This window comes from Heterodontus francisci, chromosome 30, assembly GCF_036365525.1.
Source record: "Heterodontus francisci isolate sHetFra1 chromosome 30, sHetFra1.hap1, whole genome shotgun sequence".
NCBI classification, from domain to species: Eukaryota; Metazoa; Chordata; class Chondrichthyes; order Heterodontiformes; family Heterodontidae; genus Heterodontus; species Heterodontus francisci.
Window position 1 is genome coordinate 2,299,435 of NC_090400.1, and position 27,514 is coordinate 2,326,948.

The 27,514-nt window shown below is 45.0% G+C and overlaps 1 protein-coding gene across 3 annotated transcripts in view; it reads left to right on the forward strand.

Moving 5' to 3' along the window:
- The window catches only part of LOC137346457 (collagen alpha-1(XXVI) chain), a 564,356-nt gene that overhangs the window by 425,726 nt on the left and 111,116 nt on the right, over nucleotides 1–27,514 (forward strand). For all 3 annotated transcript variants that reach the window (XM_068009905.1, XM_068009907.1, XM_068009906.1), the window contains exon 5: nucleotides 9,253–9,382. In XM_068009905.1, coding sequence (XP_067866006.1) covers nucleotides 9,253–9,382 — 130 coding nt within the window. The remainder of the gene's footprint in view (nucleotides 1–9,252; nucleotides 9,383–27,514) is intronic.

Sequence of the window (27,514 nt, forward strand, 5' to 3'; positions counted from 1 at the left end):
CTTAAAAATGGTGATTGAATTATGTCTGTGCACACAGTTACCCCACTCCCTCCCTCCCTCGAGTCTCCTTTATTGGAAGGTAACATTTATGTCCCCCCAGGTGGAGTTTCTTCTTTATCATTCACCCACCCTTTCAACGCTACCTGAGCCTGACCCATATCCCTGTGCCAGGCTTCATTGAAAATGCTGGATAGGCTCCTGGCAGCATTCCTGCCACCAGCAGGGAGTGTGCCAGTATCTGGCTGGCTGCAATGTCCTCGCAGCATTGCAGCAGGACCTGAACTACATTACCGGATCATCTACAGGGACAGCCATTTAGGAAGAGACCCCAAAGATCAAAGGAACTGCAGCCTAATGGGCCTCGCCAGAGACCAAGGCCTATGCACCTCACCAGAGACCGAGGCCTAAGCACCTCACCAGAGACCAAGGCCTATGCACCTCACCAGAGACCAAGGCCTATGCACCTCACCAGAGACCAAGGCCTACACACCTCACCAGAGACCGGGGCCTTAGCACCTTGCCAGAGACCGAGGCCTACGTTACTCAGCAGAGGCCGAGTGTCATGCAGGCCCCCACCTGCCAAGAATGAGGCACATTAATTTTGCCACATGGCCATTAAATTTCAAGTTGTTGCTGGGAAGAAGAGAAGGCCTGTTACAAGGAGATTCCTAGACCCTGGCGGGAAAGACATTTTTGCATATTAACAGACAGTATTTGTAGATAAAGGACCATTCCCTGACCCACCCAATACACAAAGCCAGAAGTGGTTATACCAGTTACGTGACTACCCTGCTGGTCAACTTGGGGAGTTTTAAATTGTAGAGACAGTGTTTGAACTGGCAGAAAGCTGTTCGCTCTTGGACTGAAGAAGCCCTCCTGTCTGCTTGCCTGCTCCCATCTCTTTCTCATAGAACTGCAAAACCCCCTGAAGCCACATGAACCTCAGGAGAGAAAAGTCTCCTACAGTGAATAAGATTTAAGAAGAATACTGGGCTCCAACGAAAAGCAAGATCTACCTACAATCGAGGATTCTACAGCGAATTTGAAGCACAGTAACAAAAAAACCCACTTTAGAGATTGCCTCAAACTTTTCCACTTTATTTTTCTTCTCTCTCTATCTGCATGTGTGTTTCGCGTATGCATGCTAACGTGGATGTGTCGTGTGTCCGTAGCCGTCAACTGAATTAGTGTTTAAGTTTAATAAAATTTACCTTTCTTCTTTAAACCTAAGAAAGTCTGTTTGTGCTCATTTCTTTGCCTTATAGTTGGAAAGCGGTGAACAAGGATTCACCAAGGGGGAGCTAAAAACACAGTGTGTTTAAAAATTAAACCCTGTTACAGTAAGACCAGGTGAAGGCTGAAAGGGAACCCTAGACCTCTTTCTCGCCTGGTCGTAGCAGAAATTTTGGTGATAGCATCTGGAATTGACCCACAGACAAACAAAAGAAATTGGAAGTGGGAAACCAAATTGTTCCCAATCAAAAAACAAAGAGCATGTTTTCAATACAGGTTTTCTTGTTGTGTGTGCTTGAATACTAACATGTCTGCAACTGAAGATAGTAGCTCTCCAAGCCAGGGTGAAGTAACTTGGGATAAGTTAAAAGCACTGTCTGTGGAGGAGTTGAGGAAAATGGCTGAGCGGTGTGGGATCACTGTATGTGGGGCGAGGCTAGGAAATCAGAACTCCTAAGACTAGTGGCCAACCATTTTTCCCTTGAATCTGAAGAAGCAGAAACAGGGTTAGAAGCAGACCCCGACAGGGTATTGCTAGCAAAGATACAATTGGAACAGAGGAAACTTGAATTTGAGCAACGAGAGATGGAGAGAGAGCCTTCCAGAAGGAACGTGAAGAAAAAGAGAGGGAAGAGAGAAAGAAAGACAGGAAAAGGAATGAGAGAGAGAGGAGAGAGAAAGAGAAAGAATATTCTGGAAAGAATGTGAAGAAAGAGAGTTGAAGTGGCTTGAGTTAACTAGGGGGCGACAGGGTAACCCCAGTGAAAGCATGGCCAATATGGAGGAGTGTAATTCAGGGCTGGGTACAGAATTGTTAAAACTAGCTCAACTAATTCCAAAATTCAATGTGGAAGATGTGGAGGCATTTTTTGTGTCTTTTGAGAAACTGGCAAGGCTGCTAAAATGGCCAGCTGAGACCTGGCCTCTTTTATTACAAAACAAGCTAACCAGAAAAGCCCATGAGGTTTATTCCCTGTTGCCAGATGCGAGTTCATCAATTATGAACTGACAAAAAATGCTATCCTCATATGAATTAGTACCCGAAGCTTATCGCCAAAAGTTTAGAACCCTCAAGAAGCAAGCTAATCAAACTTATCTGGAGTTTGAAAGAAGTAAGCAGCTGGCTTTTGACCAGTGGCTGAGGGTTCTTAAAGTACAGCTCAGCTATGAGAATCTCAGGGAAGTAATTCTGTTAGAGGAATTTAAATACTTTCTCCCACTCTCCATAAAGATGTTTGGAGAGGAGCAGTGGGTTCAGGGAGTCCGGCATGCAGCCGTTCTGGCCAATGAGTTTACTTTAATTTATAAGTCGGTTTCCCAGGGGAGAACCTTTCCGAATAACCCCCACAAATCCGAAAAGGACAAAGGGTGGGAAGGTGATATCTGCCCAGGCAGTCCTGGGAGAGAAGGTAAACAGGAGACACAGGGGGGCCCTCCTCCAGCCAAAAAGGAAGGTGCTGTGAGCAAGACTGAGAACTGGAGACCTGTGTACTTCCATTGTAATAAAGCAGGGCATTTAATAGCTGACTGCTGGAAACTAAAGGGAAAACCAGTAGGGTTAATCAGGGCACACCCATTCAGTAAAGACAGGAACCTGATGGAAAGCACAGCAGAACAAGCTGTGGCTTTAACGGCAGTAAAAGAGAGACCCAGGAAGCTTATGGCTGCAAATGCAGGAGAATTTAATAGGATTCTTGAAGATTCTCAGGGTTTTGTGTCTGAAAGGAAAGTAACCCCATACTCCTCGAATGGGGCAAGCAAGCCCATAGTGATTCTCAGGGACAAAGGGGACACTAGATCCCTTTTACTGGGAAAAGGCCTGACCTTTCCCCCAGAGAGTGCAGTGAACACCAAGGAATGAGGGCAATGTATGCCTGTACCTGTACACCGGGTGCACCTGGAGTGCGACCTAGATTTGTGACCGGTGACTGGAGGGATTGTCCCTAGTTTGCCTGTGGACGGGGTTAACCTGCTCCTGGGTAATGATCTGGCGGGGGTGAAGGTGGTAGCCCGCCCCCTCCCCCCCACCAGTAGTGAAAGAAAGACTGCAGGAGGTCAGAGAAACAGGGCAATGGCAGGAGACAGTCCCCTGCAGAGTTCCTAAATGTGTAGTGGGTCAGCTTCCCCAGAGGAAACTGCATTGGCACAGCAGGCAAATGACCATGAGGTCTGTCTGTCTGAGACTTTCTTTGGAAAGTTAGGAGACCCAGGGAATGAATTAAATGTATTTTCCCTAGCTGAGGCTCAGCGAGCCGACCCAGTATTGCGAGAGTTAGCACAGGGTGCCCAGTCTGAAAGTGAAGTAGAACGAGTCCCTGATTGATACTATTTAAGGAATGAGGTACTGATGAGGAAATGAAGTTCTCCTCACAGAACTGAGAGCAAGGAGTGGACAGTAGTTCACCAATTAGTGGTACCGTAGAGGGACTGGAGAGAAATATTAAGAAGGGCCCATGAGACTACAGTGGTTGTACATGCCAGTTTACAAAAGACCAAAGCCCGCATAAGACAGCAGTTTGACTGGCCAAAACTCCACAAAGATGTGGTGGAGTACTGCAAGTGTTGCCACACGTGGCAGTTTGAGGGGAAACCCCAACCTACAGTGAAACCTGCACCCCTAAGTCCTGTACTGTTCTTAGTTCGAGCCTCCAGCCAGAGGGCTGGTGAACTGTAAGTGACCCCCACTGAGAACAGAAAGGGACAAGCAGGAACAAGGCTGGCAAAACTTTAGATAGAGAAGGGGAAAAAATGACCAAGAGGGTTGGTTAAACGAAGTCCTGGAGGTATCCCAGAAGAAACCCCCTACTGTCTGGTCAGTCAACCCCAGAAAATGTGAAAAGTTAGACCTCACATCCTCCTATGTAAATGCAGACACAAAAGCACCCCACCAGAGTTGCTAATAGCATTTACAGGAACCTGTAGAGACAAAGAAAGACCTCTAGGGGGCACAGAAACCATGAGGGTGATGCCTCACCTAGTCGAAGTGACACAGGGGAGTGCAGTAGAGTCTGCTCACATACCTGTAGGCAGGAGTGTCCCAGAGAACAAAGGGAAGATAACAAAGAATCCTCCCCCACAGTCAAAGAAAAAGGGAACCGCCCATCCCCTGAAGTCAAAAGCCTTTGCCTGACTCAGCAAAGCACTGAAAGAGAGTTCAGGATAGACCCGCTCACTACTAACACTCCTGAAAAAAGAATTAATTACCTCAGCAGGAACAAAGACCCCAGGCAGCCATGAAAATGGGAGAACTGAATAAAAACTTCCCCAAAGAGCCACATGGTTACTGGGATGACAAGAATGGAAAATTAAAGCAGCACAGGCACCTAGAAAAGATAGTTTTAGTAAGCTTTAGGATTTATGAATGAATGGAAATGAATGAGAGAAATGCATGGTTTTCTGTATCTTATATTTTCTCTCAACCCTTTTAATGAAATGTGACTTTCGTCGAATTGCATTTCACTCCCCTGGATGTGGAGGTGTCATGGCGGCCCCCACCTGCCAAGAATGAGGTATATTAATTTCACCACATAGTCATTAAATTTCAAATTGTTGCTGGGAAGAAGAGAAGGCCTGTTACAAGGGGTTGCCAAGCCCCCGGCTGAAAAGGCATTTTTATATATTAACAGACAGTATTTGTAGACAAAGGACCATTCCCTGACCTACCCAATACACAAAGCCAGATGTGGTTCTATCAGTCACGTGACTGCCCTGCTGGCCAACTTGGGGAGTTTTAAATGATAGAGACAGTGTTTGAACTGGCAGAAAGCTGTTCGCTCTTGGACTGAAGAAGCCCTCCTGTCTGCCTGTCTGCTCCCATCTCTTTCTCACAAAACTGCAAAACCCCCTGAAGACACATGAACCCCCAGAGAGAAAAGTCTCCTACAGTGAACAAGGTTTAAGAAGAATACTGGGCCTCAACGAAAAGCAAGATCTACCTACAATCAAGGACTACAGCGAGTTTGAAGCACAGTAACAAAAAACCCTCTTCAGAGATTGCCTCAAGCCTTTCCACTTTATTTTTCTTCTGCTCTTTCTGTCTTTGTCTGCATGTGTGTATCGTGTATACCTAGGTGTCAACCGAATTAGGGTTTAAATTTCATAAAATTTCACCTTTCATCTTTAAACCTAAGAAAACCTGTTTGTGTTCATTTCTTTACCTTATAATTGGAAAGGCGGTGAGCAATGATTCACCAAGGGTGGGCTAAAAACATGGTGTGTTTAAAAATAAAACCCTGTTACAGTAAGACCAGGTGAAGGCTGAACGGGAACCCTAGACCTCTTTCTCACCTGGTCGTAACACTGAGTCATACAGAGTTAGGTGAATGGGGAATGAGGGTTTTATTAGGCCTTCTTCCTCCATTCCCTGACCTTGGAGCCATTCTTTTGGCTCAATATCGCCTTCCACAAGGTAGTCCTCGGAAGCATGTTAACTGGGGAGAGCGGGAGGACAATGGGCCAGGGGCCTGGATCATGCCCCCCAACCCCTGCACCCCCTCCAACATTTGCCTGCATGGCAGAGGAGGGGTGATCAGTGGTGAGGGCAGGAACGTTGAAGTTGGAACGGTTATTTAGCATTAGGCCTGAGGCTTCCCTAGAAAATAAATTTCTAGCCCTCAGTATTTCAATCTCCTTTCAGTCATTTCTAAACCCCTCACTGATGCAAACTGCACTTTTATGTTATTTCTCCTGTGATAAAAGTGATGGAATGTTTGTTATACCTGCAGAATAAGTTATAACAAAACCAAGTCCCACTGCACTTTCACTCTAACTCCTTGTCTTCACATGTTATAAGGCCTATATTTAGGGCTTCTTCCCAGGAATCAGTTAGAAGGTAGGTGACAGAGACAGGGATAATGGTTATGTATGCCAATTGGCAGCATTTGACTAGTGATGTCCACCAGGGATCTGTATTGAGGTTTCAACTTTTCATTATATTTATAATTGACTTGAGGGAACCATATATATCTATATTTGTTGACAGCACTAAGTTAGGTGACACAGTATATAACGTAGATAGGAGCAGAAAGTTGCCAGGAAATATTTATACATTGATAGATTAAGTGAGTCGGTAAAACTGTGGGAGAGAGAGTTCAGCGTGGGAAAGTGTGAAGTCATTCACTTTGGAGCCGAGAAAGAGCGTTCAGAATATTTTCTAAATGGTGAGAAGTTGGGAATGTTGGAGGGGCAGGGAGATTTAGGGATCGATAAAAGTAAGAGAGAAAAGAAACAAAGACTTGTATTTATATAGCGCCTTTCATGCCCATTGGCTGTCCCAGGGCACTTTACAGACAATGAGTTACTTTTAAAGTGTAGTCACTGTTATTACGTAGGGAACATGGCAGCTAATTTGCGAACAGCAAACTCCCACAAACAGTAGTGTGGTAATGACTGGATAATCTGTTTTTGTGATGTTGATTGAGGGATAAATATTGATCAGGACACTGGGGATAACTCCCCTGCTCGTCTTCAAATCCTGCCATAGGATCTTTTATGTCCACCTCAGAGGGTACACAGGGCCTTGGTTTAACAGTTCATCTCAAAGACAGCACCTCCAACAGTGCAGCTCTCTCTCAGTGCTGCTATCAACAGAACCATGGCTGGCAACGTCCCTTCCATAAAGCGACATCTCTAACAATGCAGCAATCCCTGAGAATTGAGCTAAGTACCCACCTGATCATCTGCAGGAGGGATCGAAACTCCCACTCTCTGATTGAAAGTGAGAGTCTTACCAACTGAAGCAAGCTGACACGATATTGATAAGGGAGGTTATTCAATCCGTCCAGCTCATCCTTTCATAGAAACTTATGATTCCCACACATCCTGACGTGATGATCAAGGGCTTGTGGTGAGTGACTGGGATGGATTCTGCAATTAACTCCCTGGTGCAGTGGAAAGGCAGATTACCGATTATGTCAGATCTCCATTGCCCCAGGATTTCTTGAAGCTTCCCAAAGTTGTGTCACTAGAGCTGACACAGTCATAGTCCAGGTGCATAAGTACTAAAAACTCGTAGACAGGTACAAAAAATAAATTAAAATGCTAATTGAATGTTGGCCTTCATCTCAAAGGGTTGGAAGTTATGTTATGGCTGTACAGAGCTCTGATTACAAAGAACAAAGAACAGTACAGCACAGGAACAGGCCATTCAGCGCTCCAAGCCTGCACCGATCTTGATGCCTGCCTAAACTAAAACCTTCTGCACTTCCGGGGCCCATATCCCTCTATTCCCTTCCTATTCATATATTTGTCAAGATGTCTCTTAAACGTCGCTATCGTATCTGCTTCCACCACCTCCCCTGGCAGCAAGTTCCAGGCACTCACCACCCTTTGTGTAAAAAACTTGCCTCGCACATCCCCTCTAAACTTTGCCCCTCGCACCTTAAACCTATGTCCCCTAGTAACTGGCTCTTCCACTCTTCCATCTGGAGTCCTGCATCACACCTCAGGAAAGGCTGTGGAGAGGGTGCAGCACAGATTCACTAGAATGATACCGGAATTAAAAGGATAAAATTATGAGGACAGGTTGCATTGTTGCATTGAGTAGGCTTGAATTCTTTGAATATGGAAGATTAAGAGGTGATATAATTGAGGTTTTTAAGATAATTATAATATTTGATAGGGTCGATAGAGAGAAACTATTTTCTCTGGTGGGGGAGTCCAGAACAAGGGGCAGAACCTTAAAATTAAAGCCTTTCAGAGGTGATGTCAGGAAGCACCTTTGCACAAAAAGGCTAGTGGGAATCTGGAATTCTCCCCACTTGCCTCCCTCCAATAAGCTGTTGAGGCTGGGGGTTAATTAAAAATATCAAAACTGGGGTTGATCGAATTTTGTTAGGGCAGGGCATGTAGGGATATGGAGCAAAGTTAGGGAGAAGGAGTGAAGATATAGATCAGTCATAATCTAATTGAATGACGGAACAGGCTTCAGAGGTTGAATGACCTCATCCTGTGCCTATGTTTTGAAGGTGTCAGGCAGCTCTTGGCAGTTTCCTGGAGTGATGGGTGCAAGTGCTGCCCTGCTACACTTCCACTAACAGTACTCAGACAGCACTTGCTTCAGTTTTACTGCACCATGAATTTTGCAAAGACCTCACAGAAGATTTAAACTATTTCAATATTTTTTTCTATTCAGCATTATATTCCCTGTAAAACTAAGGCACATTAGATATGTTGGACTTTACTATCATTAAAACAAGCGGCAAAGACCTGATGTACAATAATTTTGACAACAGATGAAAAGCAAGAAAGAATTTGAATTTGCACGTTGCCTTTCAGCCCCTCGTGACATTCCAAAGTGTAATGTTGACAAAAATGGCAGCCTACTTGTGCACAGCAAAGTCCCACATAATGGCCAGATGTGGCAGTTTGAGAAAACTTATTCTCATAAAAACCCAAGTAATTCAGGAGCACAGGATGTGAAGTACTTTTGAAGTGTAGACACTGTTGTAATGTAGGAAGCATAGCAGCCAATTTGCAGACAGCAAGCTGCCACAAACAGCAATGTGTTAATGACCAGATAACAAGGACACTGTGGATAACTCCTCTGCTCTTCTTCAAAATAGTGCCATGGGATCATTTACATCAATCTGAGAGGGCTGATGGGGCCTTGGTTTAAGGTTTCATTGGAAAATGGCCACTGTGACAGTGTAGCACTCCCTCAGTACTGTACTGAGTATCAGCCTAGATTATGAACTCTAGTCTTTGGACTGGGTCTTGAGAGGGGTAAGAATGCTATCAACTGAGCCAAGGCTGAAACATGCCCAGATGTGCTAATTCTTTAAAATCTATCCAATCCAGTAAATGGTAAGAAATATTGTTAATGAAAATAGTCTGGGATATTTTAGGTTGCTGCATGTTTCATACCCAGCTAAGACAGCTGGCTCTGTCTAATGTAAATAAAAGAATAATTGGTTCAAAGTCACCTTTGCTTCCAACAGGAGTCACTGTTGGGAAGCAGCAAGCCTTGAAGAGCCAGTCATTATATGCCAAATACTAACTTAAGCAGTGTTGTCATTCCAGATGTTTGAGCTGCATGTTACAGATGCTACTCGAGTGCTACCTACAGATAATGAGACATCAGACACGGCTGTGCAGCCAAAGCCACAAGAGGACCACATGTACATACTGAGGGGGCCACCAGGACCTAGAGGTCAGTGCCAGATCCACCACACTATAATCTTGAGTGTGATTGGTTACTTCGGGGGAACAAGAAGTTACATGAAAGAGCCAGCACAGACACCTTCTGTGCTGTATGTTTCTATGGGAGTTAATTGGGTCTTGTGGCACCCATTTTTAGGCACTGTGTGTGGTAAATAAGGTTGGTGAGCTCCAGGCCCAAGTTGCCACATGGACCTTATATAGTGCCAATAACAGAAACCTGGCTCATATTATATTCTTGGCTACAGAAGAGAAAGAGAAGGAAAAGAAGAAGTGAGGGTGGCCATATTGATCAAAGAAACAATTACAGCACTGGAGAGGAATGTTGTAACTGAGGGTCAAAGACAGAGTTTATTTGGTTAGAATTAAGGAACAACAGAGGAGCTATTACCATACTGGGTGGATACCACAGACCACCAAATAGTGGAAGGAGATAGAGGAGCAAACGTGCAGGTAATTTACAGAAAGATACAAGATCTACAGAGCAATGATAATGAAGTCTTCAGTTATCCCAACAAACAGAGATAGTAATAGTGTAAAGGGCAGAGAGAGAGAGAGAGAGAGAGCAATTCCTGAAATGTGTACTGGAGAAATTTCTTGATCAGTGTGTTTCCAGCCCCAATGAGGAAGTAAGCAGTGCTGGATCAAGTTCTGGAAAAAGAACTGGGGCAAGTGGAACATATTTCAATGGGGGAGCATCTGGGAAACAGTGATCATATTATCAGGTTTAGAATAGTTATGAAAGAGGACAAGGAATAATCAAGCATAAAAAATACTTCAGTGGAGGAGGGAAAACTCCAGTGAGTTGAATAGAGATGTGACCCAGGTGGATTAGGATCAAAATTGGTAGACAAAACTGTAACTGACAAATAGGAGACCTTCAAAGAGGAGATGGTTCGAGTGTGGAGGAGTTGCATTCCCATGGGAGGCAAAAGAAAGGGCATCCAATGCTGGAGCTCCCTGGATGACTAAAGATATTGCTGTGAAATTGGGCTCTATATCGTTGCTGGTGCCAGTGCTATGGAAGCCCTGAACTCACAAGATGGCATGTGTTACGATCGCTCAGGACAAAGCCCCCAGACATGAGCAGCCCAATTAAAATATGATCCGACCGTGGAGGAGCCCCCAATTAATATATATATATATGTTACGACTGCTCAGGACAAAGCCCCCAATCAAAATATATGATTCTGATTGCGGTGGGAGCAACGCACTGTCAATTCAGTCCTGTCACTCCACAGGTCACATCATATTTCTTTAAGCTTTCCAAATTGAAGAAAGCAGCAGCTGAACTGAAACAATCTAGTAATCCCCGAATGAAGCGAACCAAACCAGGTATCTTTAGCTATCAACAAATTAACTATTTATTTAAAAAAACTGAAATCTTAAACACTTTATAACTTCTAACTTCTTATTTAAGAAGTCTAACTCCCACATTTGCATACAGATATTCAAACTAATAGTAGTTTGGTTTTTAATTAGCTGCCCAAAAAAATAGAAAAACAATAAAGTCTTTGCAGATTACACTTCCAACGAATGGTCTTCTAATTCAACACAGTCCAAGTTCACTTGCAGTCTTCCAAGGTCCGAAGATCCTTCCAGAGATAGGGGTTCAACAGTTCAGTTCAGCAGATGTAGTATTAAACTCAAATAAAAGCAAAATACTGCAGACGCTGGAAATCTGAAATAAAAACAAGAAATGCTAGAAATACTGAGCAGGTCTGGCAGCATCTGTGGAGAGAGAAGCAGAGTTAACATTTCAGGTCAGTGACCCTTCATCAGAACTGGCAAAGGTTAGAAATGTAATAGGTTTTAAGCAAATAAAGTGGGGGTGGGGCAAGAGATAACAAAAGGCAAGGTGTTGATAGGACAGGGTCACAGAGAATAAGTGACCAGAAGGTCATGGGGCAAAGGTAAAGAGTATGTTAATGGTGTGCCGAAAGACAAAACGTTAGTGCAGAGAGAGTGTTAATGGACAGAAAAATGGACAGAAAAATGAACAGCCCTGGCTCAAAGCACAAACATGAAAAAAACAGTGGGCAGGCACATGGTAAGAAAAATGAGTGATGAAGCAACTAAAACAAAATAAAATAAAACATTTTAAAAACTGAAAAAAAAAGGTGGGGGTGGTGGGGGTGGCTGTCATGCTCTGAAATTATTGAACTCAATGTTCAGTCCGGCAGGCTGTAGTGTGCCTAATCGGTAAATGAGATGCTGTTCCTCGAGCTTGCGTTGATGTTCACTGGAACACTGCAGCAAGCCCAGGACAGAGATGTGGGCATGAGAGCGGGGTTGGGTTGGGGCGGTGAAATGGCCAGCAACCAGAAGCTCGGGGTCATGCTTTCGGACTGAGCAGAGATGTTCCGCAAAGTAGTTACCCAATCTGCGTTTGGTCTCCCCGATGTAGAGGAGACCACATTAGTTTAGTTTAGTTTAGAGATACAGCACTGAATCAGGCCCTTCGGCCCACCAAGTCTGTGCCAACCATCAACCACCCATTTATACTAATCCTACATTTCTACCACATCCCCACCTGTCCCTATATTTCCCTACAACCTACCTATACTAGGGGCAATTTACAATGGCCAATTTACCTATCAACCTGCAAGTCTTTGGCATGTGGGAGGAAACCGGAGCACCCGGAGGAAACCCACGCAGACACAGGGAGAACTTGCAAACTCCACACAGGCAGTACCCAGAATTGAACCCGGGTCGCTGGAGTTGTGAGGCTGCGGTGCTAACCACTGCGCCACATTGTGAGCAGTGAATACAGTATACTACATTGAAAGAAGTAGAAGTAAATCGCTGCTTCACCTGAAGGGAGTGTTTGGGACCTTGGATAGTGAGGAGAGAGGAGGTAAAAGTGCAGGTATTACAGCTCCTGCGATTGCAGGGGAAGGTGCCATGGGAAGGGGATGAGGTGTTGGGGGTAATGGAGGTGTGGACCAGGGTGTCACAGAGACAACGATCCCCTCGTTCTTTTTTCCAGTGATAAACACAGATCAATAATTTGTTATTTCTTTAAGGAACTAATCTAGCTTGACGCTTTTTAGAAGTTTGGGAGAAACTAAATAGTGTTTAAATAGGCTGAGAGAGAAAGCGCTCCTTTTTCCTTTATGTGCCGGAACAGCCTGTGTCTGTCTGTGTCTATAAAACCAGTTTTTGCCAGCCAATTTCAAAGTCAAAATTGATATATTGAATGTCTGTTCTCTGTCTCTGTGTGGCTATAATTTAGCAACCAGAATGCACCTTTACTCACTGAGCTTCTGAAGAAATCTCTTAAGATGCACTGATCTCTCTGCACTCTTAAAGACGCAGTGCAATATTTCCCAAGGAGAAAAAAAGACACAGGTTCATGACACATGCTTCCAGACACTTCTGGCACAGCCGATGTTGCAGGGCATGCTGGGAAAGATGTGAATGCAGGCGCAAGCTCTCAATGCCGGCACATCATGACATCAAACTTAGACTGCACAGGTCCTGTGAATGTCTGCGTCAACCACTCTCAGCTAAAGATCTGTTCAGCTGCACAAGGAAGCCTCTACGAGCACTATTCAAAGGGACAGGATTCTAACTTCCAGGTGGGGTGCGTTTGATTTAGTTCTGCTATTGGAAAGTTTGTAGAAGCACTGTGGAGTGTTTTTGGAGGTTGTTATGAAAGTACTTCCATTTTTTTATATTTTGTGAGGACTCGTGTTTTAAAATTGTGGAAATGGATTCCTTTGGAGGACTGAAGAGATTACATAGATGCTGGACTTTGTATTTTTAAAAAGATCACAGGAAAGACTTTGGGACTTGGTTTAGAAACACACTTACTAGAAGTCACATGTCTTCAGCTAAGGAAACAGTAAGAACCTTGGTGACTAAAGGGAGTTGTTTCCAGAGAAGTGACATGTCAAGATTTATGGTGGTCAAGAGATGGTTTCGTTTTGGATATTGTTTTGAGTCAGTTGGATGTCACCTTGCTGAGAAAAGACACCAGCTCATCCTTTATCCAGAATCCAGTGTGATAGCTGAAACCCCTGATGCTAAATTTCTCCTGCAAAGCCTGCCAGATAAATCCTCAACATCACTGGAAGAGAATTGCTCCAAAAAAGTTCCCAGTGACAGCTGTCTATGCATATGCGAGATGCCACAATAAAGGGAGAACTGATATCATTCCATATCTTGAGCTTTTCCTTCAAGGATTAACAAGTGTTTGACCAAAGTTTGTTTTGTCTTTTTTGTAAAGAGATCTCTGCAGAGAAAACCTCTTTATTTTTTCTTTAACCTGGGTGTGTGTGCGTGTATGGCTAATTTTAAAAGGGGACTTTCATATTTCAATCTGTGTGTTGTTGCTTTGCATCTTTACTGAATAAGTCTTGTTTCATAATAAATTAATAATTTTGTTTTTTATTGAAGAAACCTGGTTGGTGAATTTTATTCTGAAATAAAAAACAGTGTATTGGCCATATCGGTAACTGGGTAAACAGTTATATAAATGTTGTGACCTATGGAGAAGTGGAAGTAGAGAAAGACAGCACACTCCTCCCACCTCGGTCGTACAAGGTGTCGTGGTGAATTGTTGGATTTGGCAGGGAATGTTGCTGCATACCGGAAAGGCATTGATCTAGTGATCTGTCCACATAAAAGCTGCAACAGGTATGGGGGCTGTGGTTTGCAGTGTCTCTGGGTCTCCGACATGACAGACAAATGGAGGAGAGACTGCAAAGAGGGGAAGCTCTGAACAGAGGGAGGAGGGCTCTCCACAGCAGTCCACACCTGCCATTTGTTTTCAGGGAACGCTGCTCCTACCTTCACCTCACCTCACCTCGAGGCAATGCCTGAGCTGCCTGAGGATCACCTGTGCCACCTACTTCAATGGGACCTGCAGCCTCACAGCATGACGCGGTCGGCCCTGCCAGTAGCCATTAAGGTCACTGTTGATTTAAACATCTATGAGAGTAGATCCTTCCAGGTGGGAGCAGGGAGTATAACAAACATATCTCAGTACACCTTCTGTCACTGCATCCAAGATGTGAAGGAGGCCCTGTATGTGAGGAGAGGTGAGTTCATCATTTTCTCTCTAAGCAGAGGAGTGAATATGTGACTTTGCCAGGATGGTGGGATTCCCAATGGTGCAGGGAGCCATCGACTGCACGCACATGACTCTGGATCCCACATGGGAATGGGGAGATGTGCAGGAAATGCAAGTGCTACCACTCCATTAAGGTGCAGTTGGTGTGCAGCCATGCACAAGCCATAATCCTGGCGAATGCCCACAATGCTGGCAGCAGCCATGACACCTTCATCCTAAGGCTGTTCCCACCATCTTTGGGCCACCATGAGGAACTGGAGGCTGATTGCTTGGAGACAAGGGATAGCCACTCTACATGTGGCTGATGAACCCCTCCCCCCACGCACTTTGCCATCCAGCCATGTGAGGATAATGGGTTTAGAATGAAAGCCGGGCTGCCACCAGAAACATTGTGGAGTAGGTCATTGCAGTTCTTAAGAAATGGTGAGGGTTGAATTGAGTGAAGTGGGGTAGGGTGGAAAGCAAGAGGTCCATGGTCACACAATCTGCATCTTGTTCATCATGCCAGCTATCAGGATGAGGGTGAGGTGGGAGTTGAGAAGGGGCATGAGGCAGGAACATACCATCAGCAACAGTGGATGCAACTGGCTCTGTCACAATTGTCCCATTGATGTGGAGCACCATATCCTTCATGGAGCTCAGGGGAGGCAGGTGTGCCTGTTCTGCTCTGTTCCCTGCGATTGTGTGTGGCCTTGACCTGCAAAAGAGGGAGAAGAATGTCACTGATAGTGTTGCACTGTGTTTACGTGATGTGCCTGCCACAGCTGAATAGCAAGCGGTATGTGGAGGCTGCGAGAGGCTGACAGTATTTTTATGTGTGTGAGGGTGAGGTGGAGCATCTGAATGTGAGGTCTTGAGTCCTGACTGCTGCTGGGTGAGTAGCACATTGAGTAGCGTGAGAGGTTGCTGGTGAAGTGGGTAGGAGATGTCCTTTAAAGACACATTCACTGACCTCGACCGCCCACATGAGGTTATTGAACTTCTTGCGACACTGCTGCCAGATCCTCAGGATCACACTCTGGGAGTTCACTTCCCTGGTCACCTGCTCTCATTCCCTTTGGACGGTGGTCCTTGAGGGTCTCCTGGTCCCCCACGGAAACATGGCCTCACTCCTGCTGTCAACCTCCATCACTAAGGCCTTCAGTGCTGCACTTGTGAACCTGGGAGCCCTCTCTCTCTCCCCATGTGCCCCATTTATTCAGCTTCTCCTTGCAAGAAATTGTAGCAGCTTGCTTCCACTGAGTGCAGCTCCTCTTTAAGAGTTGCAGGCTGCTTTTAAGAGGTGCAGGTGAGTTGGGACATGTGTTAGCCATGCACACTACTAGGCCCCATGTTGAGCATTCAGCCAGCCAGCAATATGGATTACGCTAGGCTGCGCATAGTGTAATGGAAACCCCACATGCCAACTGGAAATATTAATTTCATCGCCTGAGACTTTTTATTGGACATTGTTAAAAATCATTTTTAAAAGAAAACAGAAATGCTAGCAGCCAAGATGGCCATGAATTTGCACATGAAAAGCCAACGGCAGACTGGAGACAGAGGTGATTATCCAGACTAGCCGGAACAATGGGGATGCTCTCTTACCTAGAATGGTTTTGTCAATGTTGATAATCAAAAGACATCGACACCCATTGACTTTGAAAGAGCCAACCCCTCCCCCCTACCAAGTATGTCTGAACAGCCTTGAATTTCAAAGATCATTCCTGAAGATGCTGTTTCAAACAAAGAGGTGGTCACATCACATGACTGCCTGTGTAACTCTGGGAGCTTTGTGAATTGTGCCTCAGAAGGAGACTGTAACTATAAGCCAGGAGGAGAGTTGCAATCTCTCTCTCTCTCCCCCTCTCTCCAGCAAAGACCCAGAGAGGCCTCAGCTGCAAACCTAGAGCCCAGCACAGCCAGCAACCAGGGGACACAGATAAAGCCCCTCTTCTGCCTTCTGGAACCTGAGAACCAAGCCTGAACCCAGCGAGGACATCGAGACTACAATTTCAACTAAGGATACTGGGACTGCACTTCTGTATTTAAATTCATTTTTATTAAGGACTCGATTCCAACCTCCCAACTCTGTTTTTCCCCTCTGTAATCTATTTGTGTGTGCCTCTCGTGTGAATGTGATCATGGATGTATCGCGTATTTTAGTAATTTTAATTGGTTTAGAGTGGTAAGGTTAATAAACTTACATATTTCTTGTTTAATCTCAAGAAAACCTGTCTGATTGGTTCATTTGCAAATATATTAGAGTAGCAGGAGCAAGTGCTCATTGAGTGGGGGGGGTGGGGGTGGTAAGTTAAATCACTGAGTTAAAAGAATAAACCCTGTTGCGGTCAAACCAGAGAAGAGGTGAAGGGGGAGCCTGACTCCCCTTCAAACAAGAAATTGAAAGTGGAAAACCAAATTGATCCCGATCAAAAAAAAAAGACACTTCAAACAAAGAACAGTACAGCACAGGAACAGGCCATTCGGCCTTCCAAGCCTGCGCCAATCCTGATGCCTGTCTAAACTAAAACCTTCTGCACTTCCGGGGACTGTATCCCTCTATTCCCATCCTATTCATGTATTTGTCAAGATGCCTCTTAAACGTTGCTATCGTACCTGCTTCCCCCAGCAGCAAGTTCCAGGCACTCACCACCCTCTGTGTAAAGAACTTGCCTCGCACATCCCCTCTAAACTTTGCCCCTCGCACCTTAAACCTATGTCCCCTAGTAACTGACTCTTCCACCCTGGGAAAAAGCTTCTGACTATCCACTCTGTCCATGCCACTCATAACTTTGTAAACATCTATCATATCGCCTCTCCACCTCCGTCGTTCCAGTGAAAACAATCTGAGATATCCAACCCCTCCTCATAGCTCATAGCTAATACCCTCCAGACCAGGCAACATCCTGGTAAACCTCTTCTGTACCCTCTCCAAAGCCTCCACGTCCTTCTGGTAGTGTGGCGACCAGAATTGCACGCAATATTCTAAGTGTGGCCTAACTAAAGTTCTGTACAGCTGCAGCATGACTTGCCAATTTTTATACTCTATGCCCCGACCAATGAAGGCAAGCATGCCGTATGCCTTCTTGACTACCTGATCCACCTGCATTGCCACTTTCAGTGACCTGTGGACCTGTATGCCCGGATCTCTTTGCCTGTCAATACTCCTAAGGGTTCTGCCATTTACTGTATACTTCCCACCTGTATTAGACCTTCCAAAATTCAACAGAGGTTTTCTTGTGGATTGTGTTGCTAGAATACTAACATGTCTGCTTCCGAAGCCAGTACCTTCCCAAGCCAGGGTGAAGTAACTTGGGGTAAGTTAAAGGCCCTATCTATGGAAGAGTTGAGAAATGTATCTGGGTAATGTGGGACCACTTTCCGTGCCAAAGCTAAGAAATCCGAAATCCTAAGACTTGTGGCCATCCATTTTTTACTCGAACCTGAAGAGTCAGAGACAGGGATGGAGTCCAACTTAGAGAGGGTAATGTTAGCAAAAATACAATTATAACAGAGGAAACTTGAATTGGAAGACAGAGAGAGAGAGAGAATGTTCCAGAAGAAGCAGGAGGAAAGAGAATTACGGCTGCTTGAATTAGCTAGGGGGCGACAGAGTAACCCCAGTGAAAGCATGGCCAATATGGAGGCTACACTTAACTCAGGGCCATGTGCTGAGCTCTTAAAGTTCTCCCAATTGATTCAAAAGTTCAATGAGGGAGATGGGAAGTACTTTTGTCACATCTGAAAATCTTGCAAGACAGTTGAAATGGCCTGCTTAGTGCTGGACCCTACAGCTACAAAGCAGGTTAACAGGAAAAGTCTTTGAGGTTTATTCATGTTACCAGATGAAAGTTCTTCGGATTATGAATTGAGTAAAAATTTAAAAACTCTCTCCCTCTCCCTCTAAAGACCCATATGAAGGAACAAAAAGTGCACAGAGCGAGGCAAGCCACAGTTCTGGCTGATGAGTTTGCTCTCATATACAAGTCAGTTCCCCAAGGAAAACCCTTTCCTAGTCACCCCCCCCAAAACCGAAAAGGACAAAGGGTGGGAAGGTGATAGGAGCCCAAACAGTCCTGGGAGAGAATGGAAGGCTGGACACACAGGGGGCTCTCCTCAAGCCAAAAAAGACAGTGCTGAAAGCAGGAGTGAGACCCAGAGATCTGTGTGTTTCCATTGTAACAAGGCAGGTCACCTCTGAGCTGACTGCTGGAAACTACAGGGGAAAGCCTGTAGGGTTACTCAGGGCACGCCTGCCCAGTGCAGGAGAAGGGGCCCTGATGGAAAGCACAGCAGAGCAGGCTGTGGCTTTAACTGCAACAGCAGTAAGACCCAGAAAAAATACTGCTGTGGGTGCAGGCAAATTTAATGCGATCCCTGAAGGCTATCAGGATTTTGTGTCTGAAAGGAGAGTAACCCCCTACCCCTTGAGTAGGGCAAGCAAGCCCATTGTCATACTCAGGGATGCAGGGGCCATCAGACCTCTTTTGCTGGGAAAAGGCATGACCTTTCCCCCAGAGAGTGCAGTGATTGCAAGGGGTGGTAGTGAATGGTATTGGAGGGCGGTGTCTTTTGGGCCTCCTTATCTCGAGAGACAATGGATACGCGCCTGGAGGTGGTCAGTGGTTTGTGAAGCAGCGCCTGGAGTGGCTATAAAGGCCAATTCTGGAGTGACAGGCTCTTCCACAGGTGCTGCAGAGAAATTTGTTTGTCGGGGCTGTTGCACAGTTGGCTCTCCCCTTGCGCCTCTGTCTTTTTTCCTGCCAACTACTAAGTCTCTTCGACTCGCCACAATTTAGCCCTGTCTTTATGGCTGCCCGCCAGCTCTGGCGAATGCTGGCAACTGACTCCCACGACTTGTGATCAATGTCACACGATTTCATGTCGCGTTTGCAGACGTCTCCATAGCGGAGACATGGACGGCCGGTGGGTCTGATACCAGTGGCGAGCTCGCTGTACAATGTGTCTTTGGGGATCCTGCCATCTTCCATACGACTCACATGGCCAAGCCATCTCAAGCGCCGCTGACTCAGTAGTGTGTATAAGCTGGGGGTGTTGGCCGCTTCAAGGACTTCTGTGTTGGAGATATAGTCCTGCCACCTGATGCCAAGTATTCTCCGAAGGCAGCGAAGATGGAATGAATTGAGACGTCGCTCTTGGCTGGCATACGTTGTCCAGGCCTCGCTGCTGTAGAGCAAGGTACTGAGGACACAGGCCTGATACACTCGGACTTTTGTGTTCCGTGTCAGTGCGCCATTTTCCCACACTCTCTTGGCCAGTCTGGACATAGCAGTGGAAGCCTTACCCATGCGCTTGTTGATTTCTGCATCTAGAGACAGGTTACTGGTGATAGTTGAGCCTAGGTAGGTGAACTCTTGAACCACTTCCAGAGCGTGGTCACCAATATTGATGGATGGAGCATTTCTGACGTCCTGCCCCATGATGTTCGTTTTCTTGAGGCTGATGGTTAGGCCAAATTCATTGCAGGCAGACGCAAACCTGTCGATGAGACTCTGCAGGCACTCTTCAGTGTGAGATGTTAAAGCAGCATCGTCAGCAAAGAGGAGTTCTCTGATGAGGACTTTCCGTACTTTGGACTTCGCTCTTAGACGGGCAAGGTTGAACAACCTGCCCCCTGATCTTGTGTGGAGGAAAATTCCTTCTTCAGAGGATTTGAACGCATGTGAAAGCAGCAGGGAGAAGAAAATCCCAAAAAGTGTGGGTGCGAGAACACAGCCCTGTTCTTACCTTCACATCAGGACCACCTGGTGTGCGACCTAGTTTCGGGACCAGTGACCGTAGGGATGGTCCCTAGTTTGTTTATGGACGGGGTTGACTTGCTCCAAGGTAATGATCTGGCGGGGGCAAAGATGGTAGCTTCCTCAGTAGTGATAGAGATACCAAAGGAGGTCAGAGAGACAGGGCAGTGGCAGGAGACGGTGCCCTGCATTTCTCCTGATCGTGTAGTAACTCGGGCCATGACCAAACCAGCTCCACCAGAGGAGACTGAACTGGCACTGCAGGCAGATGACCATGAGGTCTGGTTGTCTGAAACTTTCTCTGGGGAGTTAGAGGATCCAGGGAATGGGTTAAACAAATCTCCCCTAGTTGAGGCTCAGCAAGCCGACCCAGTATTAAGGACGATAGCACAGGCTATCCAAACTAAAGTTGAAGCAGAGGGCCCTGATTTCTACTATGTAAAGAATGAGGTGCTGATGAGGAAATGGAGACTTCCTCACAGACCAGAGGACAAAGATTGGACAGTAGTTCACTAGATAGTGGTGCCGCCAAGGTACCAGAGAGAAATATTAAGAATGGCCCATGAGCTTACAATGGCTGTACATGTCGTTGTACAAAAAAACAAAACCTGCATAAGACAGCATTTTGACTGGCCTTAACACCACAAAAATGTGGTTGAGTTCTGAAGAACTTGCCACATGTGCCAGGTTGTGAGGAAGCCCCAAACGGCAGTAAAACCTGCCCCCCCTAATTCCTATACCGGCGTTTGGAGGACCCTCCAGCAGAGGGCTGGTGAATTGTGAGGGACTCCTGCTGAGAACAAAAGGGGACAGACAAGCACAGGTCTGGCAGAGAGTTAGGGAGCAAAGGGATGAAAAGGGCAGGGATGACCTACTGTCCGGTCAGCTAACCCTGAAGTGATGAAAAAACTAGACCCCACACGCTCCTATATAAATGCAGGCAAAAGAAGCACCCTACCAGAGTTACTAACAGCATTTGCAGAAACCTGCAGCGACAAAGAAAGTCCCTAAAAGGGCAAACCAACAGTAAGGATGATGCCTTACCTAGTCGAAGTGCTGCAAGGGAGTGCAGTGGAATATGGCCAAATACCTATGAGCAGGAATGTCCCAGAGGACATGGGGGAGATTAGCAAAGGGACCCACCCCACAGCCAAGAGAAAAGGGAGACAAAAATACCCTAAAATGAGCAGCACTTGTATGACACACCAGAACACTGAAAGTGAGGTCAGTGTGTACCTACCCACTGCAGACTCCCATGACCAGAGGTCAAGCCCGGAGCTAATTAAATCCAACAATCTTACTTCGTACTTCCAACAAGAGCAAAGGCCTAGAGGAAATCTCAGGGACCTCACATGGGCTTAAAACCAACTCATTACCCAATACTATCCTAGGGAGAGAAATTAGCAAGATACTCGGACCGGAAGGGTTGGAACCACATGTTGCAGAAACAACAGCTTAAGGGGTAAAGCTTGTGCACAAAGGAGAACTTATCCTAGACAATTATGGAAACTTGCAGACAACAAGCTTCCCCGACAACCACATGTTTATCGAGATGTCCATTCCCAGTTTATTACAAATTAATACTAAAGAAACTTTAAACCCATTGTTTAATGAAATACTCCCCCTTGTTGCATTTCATTCGTCATGGTACAGAGGTGTAACGGAAACTGGACATTGTTGCGAATAACTTTTAAAATAAAATAAAGCTACTAGCAGTCAAGATGGTCACGAACTTTCACATGAAAAGCCAAAGGCCGACTGGAGAGAAAGGTGATTGCCCAGTCTAGCCAGAACAATGGAGATGCTCTCTGATTAAATTACCTAGAATGGTTTTATCAATGTTGATCGTCAAGAGCATCGACACCCTTGAATTTGAAAGAGCCAAACCCCTTCCCCCCGCCACCAAGTATTTCTGAACAGCCTTGAATTTTAAAGATTATTCCAAAAAATGTGTTTCAAACAAAGAGGTGGTCACATCACTTGACTGGGAGTTTTGTGAATTGTGACTCAGAAAGGGACAGTAACTGTAATCCAGGAGAAGAGCAGCAATCCCTCTCTTCCTCTCTCCAGCAAAGACCTAGGGAGAGCTCAGCTGCAAACCTACAGCCCAGCACACCCAGCAACTAGGGGACATGGATAAAGCCCCTCTTCTGCCTTCCAGAACCTGAGAAGCAAGTCCGAACCGTGTGCAGCCCAGCAAGGACCTCAGGGCTACAATTTCAACTAAGGATGCAGGGATTAAAGTTCATTATTTAAATTCTCTCTTTACTAAGGACTCTACTCCAACCTCCCAACTCTGTTTTTCCCTCTGTAATCTATTTGTGTATGTGTGTGTGCCTCTCGTGTGAATGTGAGCGTGGATGCATTGCATATTTTAGTAATTTTAATTGGTTTAGAGCGATAAGGTTAATAAACTTACATCTTTCTTGTTTAAACTCAAGAAAACCTGTCTGATTGGTTCATTTGCAAATATATTAGAGTAACAGGAGCAAGTGCTCACTGAGGGGGGTAAGTTAAATCACTGAGTTAAAAGAATAAACCTTTTGCGGCCAAACCAGAGAAGGGCGAAAGGGGAGACTGAGTCCCCTCCCTCACCTGGTCGTAACAATAGAAATGGGGAGGCAGTATGAGGTTTGTGTGCTTCCTGCCTCACCAGGACTGGGACTGGACATGTTCAGATCACAAATCACAACCCCTGCACCCAGATACAGGAGAAAACACATTTTTAGCCTACAGTGATTAAAATGAAATGGAAAAAGGAGACTTTTGACAATTCTAAGGTTCTTTATATAGTTGAGAGCCAAGCTAAATATAGAAAGTACAGAGGAGATCTTAAAACAGAATAAAAGGGAAAATGAGAGTGTGAAAATAGATCAGCTGTTCGCATAAAATGGAACCCAATATCATAAACATATAAATAGTAAAAGGGTAGTCAAAGGAAGGGTGAGGTGGATTAGCGATCTAAAAGATGATCTTGTGGAGGCAGAGGGCATGGCTGAGGTACTAAGTGAGTACTTTGCACCTGGCGTCAGAAGAGGAGGCTACATTGTAACAGTAAAGGAGGAGGCAGTAGTGATATTGGATAGGATAAAAATAGACAAGACTTAAAATTTGGCAGTCCTCAAATTGGAAAAAGTCACTGGGTCCAGATGAGATACACCTGAAGTTTCTGAGGGAAGTAAGGGTGCAAATTGTGGATCTTCCAATCTTCTTTAGATATGGGGGTGGTGCCAGAAGACTGGAGGATTACAAATGTCATTCATGTTGGTTCTTCACGGAGTTATGCAGTCAGTCCCACTCCCCGGCTTGATCCCTGTAGCCCTGAAAGTCTATTTCTCTAAGCATCCAACTTCCTCTTGAAGTTATTGATTGTCTCCGCTTCCAGCACCCTTGTGGGCAGTGAGTAGATCATTACCACCCACTCATAAAAATGTGCTTCCTCACATTCCCCTGCATCGTTTGCCCAAAACTTTCAATCTGGGTCCCCTAATCCTTGTACCATTGGTTATTGCTAACACGTTTTCCTTGTCTAACTTATCTAAGCCTGTCATAATCTTGTACACTTCTATTAAATCTCCCCTCAATCTCCTTTGCTTTAAGGAGAACAAACCCAGCTTTTCCAATCTAACCTTGTAACTAAAGTCCTCCATCCCTGGAACCATTCTGGTAAATCTCCTCTGCAGCCTCTCAAGGAGCCTCACATCCTTCCTAAAGTGTGGTGAGTAGATCTGGATGCAATACACCAGTTGGGACCTAATCAGACCTTTATAAAGGTTCAGCATAACTTCCCTGCTTTTGTACTGAATTCCTCTATTTATAAATATCCTATATGCTTTACATCACACTGCCAATATGTCCTGCCACCTTTAAAGATTTTTGCATTTTCACCCCAGGCAAATCTATTCCTGCAAACTCTTTAGAACTGTGCCAGTAAGTATATATTGCCTCTCCCTATTCCTTTGCCAAAATGCATCACCTCACACTTGTCAGTATTCAGTTCCATCTGCCACTTCTCTGCCCATTCTGCTAGCCTATCTATGTCCTGTTGCAGACGGTGCATATCATCCTCACTGTTTGCCTCACCTCCACGTTTGGTGTCATCAGCAAATTTAAGATTCTACTCTGTATTCCAAGATCCAATTCATTTACATATAGCAAAAAAAAAGCAGTGGTCCCAGCACTGACCCTTCGGGATCACCACTGTTTACCATCCTCCAGTCTGAAAAACAATCATTTACTACAACTCGCAGTTTTCTGTCCTTAAGCCATTTTTTTTATCCAATTGGATACTGACCCTCCTATTCCATGAGCCTCAGTTTTCGTATCCAACCTGTTATGTAGTACCTTATCAAATGCTTGCTTAAAATCCATATAACCAACATCCACCTCCATCATAAGGTGAGAAATGGGGATGTTCGCTGATGATTGCAAAATGTTCAGCACCATTCACGACTCCTCAGATACTGAAGCAGCCCATGCCCAGATGAAGCAAGACCTGGACAACATCCAGGCTTGGGCTGATAAGTTGCAAGAAACATTTCCGCCACACAAGTGCCAGGCAACGACCATCTCCAACAAGAGAGAATCTAACCATCTCCCCTTGACATTCAATGGCGTTACCATCGCCGAATCCCCCCACTATCAACATCCTGGGGGTTACCATTGACCAGAAACTGACCTGGAGTAGCCATATAAATACTGTGGATACAACAGCAGGTCAGAGAATTCTGCAGCAGGTAACTCACCTCCTGTCTCCCCATCTACAAGGCACAAGTCAGGAATGTGATGGAATAATCTTCACTTGCCTGGATGGGTGCAGCTCCAATAACACTCGAAGCTTGACACCATCCAAGAAAAAGCAGCCTGCTTGAGTGTCCTGTGTTGTTGATATTTTGTTGATATAGTCAACAGTTTCCATTGATATTTTCCCTGATTATTCTTTCTAAAACTTTACCCAACTTTAACCTGAGGTTAAACTAACTGGCCTGTAGTTACTAGGACTGTCCTTCCAACTTTTCTTGAATAAGGTCATCATATTTGCCACTTCCCAATCCTCTGGCACCTCCCTTGTAGCCAGAGAAGATTGTTAGCTTATGACAAGCCCTTCTGCTATCTCCATCACCACTTCCTTTCAGAACCTGGGATGCAAGCCATCTGGACCAGGTGACCTATCTACCCTAAGCATTGCCAGCTTTTTTAGTACCTCTCCCTCTCAATTTTTATCCTATCCATTGCCTCTACTCTCTCTGCTTCTACCGATCTGTCAGCTCCCATTTCCCTAGTGAACACTGACACAAAGTATTCACTAAGTATATTAGACTTGCCCTGCCTCTAAGCATATATTACTCTCTTTATCCCTAATAAGCCTCTCTCCTCCTTTTACTACTCGCTTACTATTTACATGCTGGTAGTAGATCTTTGGATTCCCTTTTACGCTGACTGCCATTCTATTTTCTTGTTCTCTCTCTGTCAGTCTTATTTTCTTCTTCACCTCCCTCTCAACTTATTGTAAATGGTCTGGTTCTCACTTGATGAATTCACCTGACATGCATCATACACTCTTATTTTGTTTCATCATCTGTCTCCCTAGCCAACCAAGGAGCCCTGTTCTTCGTTCCCCTACTTTCACCCTTGTTGGAAGCATCTCTTCCTTAAAGATAACCCATTGTTCTGATAGAGCTCTTCCTGCCAGTCTTTGTTTCCTTTCTACCCTGGCTCGATCTCTTCTCATTGCATTGAAGACTTGTTAGCAAAATTAAAGCCCATGAGATTAAAGGGGCAGTGGATGTACAGGTGTAAAGTTGTCTAAGGGACAGAAAGCAGAGAGTCATGGTGAATGTTTGTTTTTCAGCCTAAGGGGTAACATATACTGGTTAATCCCGGGGATCAATATTAGGAGCACTGCTCTGCTTATTTGGATATGAAGGACATCATTTCAATGTTTGCAGATGATACAAAATGCAAAAATGTTGTAAACAATTCGAAGGATAATAGTCTTCAGGAAACTGATGAAATTGGAGAAATGTACATTTTGGTGGACAAATGAGCAGCATCAATAGAAACTAAATTGTACAATTTTAAAGCAGGTGCAGGAACAGCAAGACCTGGGGGTTTATGTAGACAAATCTTTGAAGCTGGCAGGACATGTTGAGAAGGCTGTTTTTAAAATAAAGCATATGGGATTATTGGCTTTATTAATTGAGCAATAGAATACATGAGCAAGGAAGTTATGTGAAACCTTCATATTACAGTGGTTAGGCCTCAGCTGGAGTATTGTGTATATTACTTGGCACCAAGCTTTAGGAAGAGTGTTAGAGCTTTAGAGAGGGTAAAGAAGTGATTTACTAGAATGGTACCAGGAATAAGGAATCTCAGTTAGGCAGAAAGACTGGAGAAGCTGGGGTTGCTTTCCTTGGAACAGAGGAGGTTAAGAGGAGATTTGATAGAGGTGTTCAGTAGAGTTTTGATAGAGTAAATAAGGAGAAACTGTTTCCAGTGGCAGAAAGGTCAATAACCAGAAGACACAGATTTAAGGTGATTGACAAAAGGACCAGATGAATTGTGGTGATCTGGAATGCACTGTCTGAAAAGGTGATGGAAACAGTTTCATTGGTAACATTCAAAAAGGGAATTGGATAAATACTTGAAGCAGAGAAATTGCAGAGGTATGGGGTAGAGAGCAGGGAGGAGTGGAACTTATTGGATAGCTCTACGAAAGCAATTCTCCTACCTGAACCTCAACAAGTGAGTAACAATGAGCAAGATGTCTGCTTGGAAGTAAGGACGTCCTAACTGCAACTTTAAAGCATTCTGATTCCCTCTTGCTCGTGACAAGCAGGCTGAGCGAGCACGAGAGGTTTACACAGATTCCTGGCTACCCCTTGGTGCATGGTGCCAATGCTTACAACGCACATTGCATTTTGTACATCTCACCTGAACTCGGCCATTTTCATAAACAGATAGGGATTCCACTCCCTCAATGTGCAGCTGGTGTGTAACCACAGGCAGCTCACCGTGCAGGTGAATGCCTGTTATCCTGAGCATGATGATTCCATCATTTTGCGGCAGTCCGCTGTGCCACCTGTATTTGAATCAGCACAGCAAGTAAAAGGCTGGCTACTGGGCAGTAATGGTTAATCCATTGATAACATGTGTCAGGACTCCACTGTGGAACCTATGCACATTTACACAGCAGGCCTACAATGTGTGCCTTGCTACCATTAGAAACATTACAGAGCACAAAATCTGCCTTGTCAATCAATTGTTCCATTGCCTGAACTGATCTGGAGGAGTCCTCAGTACTCAG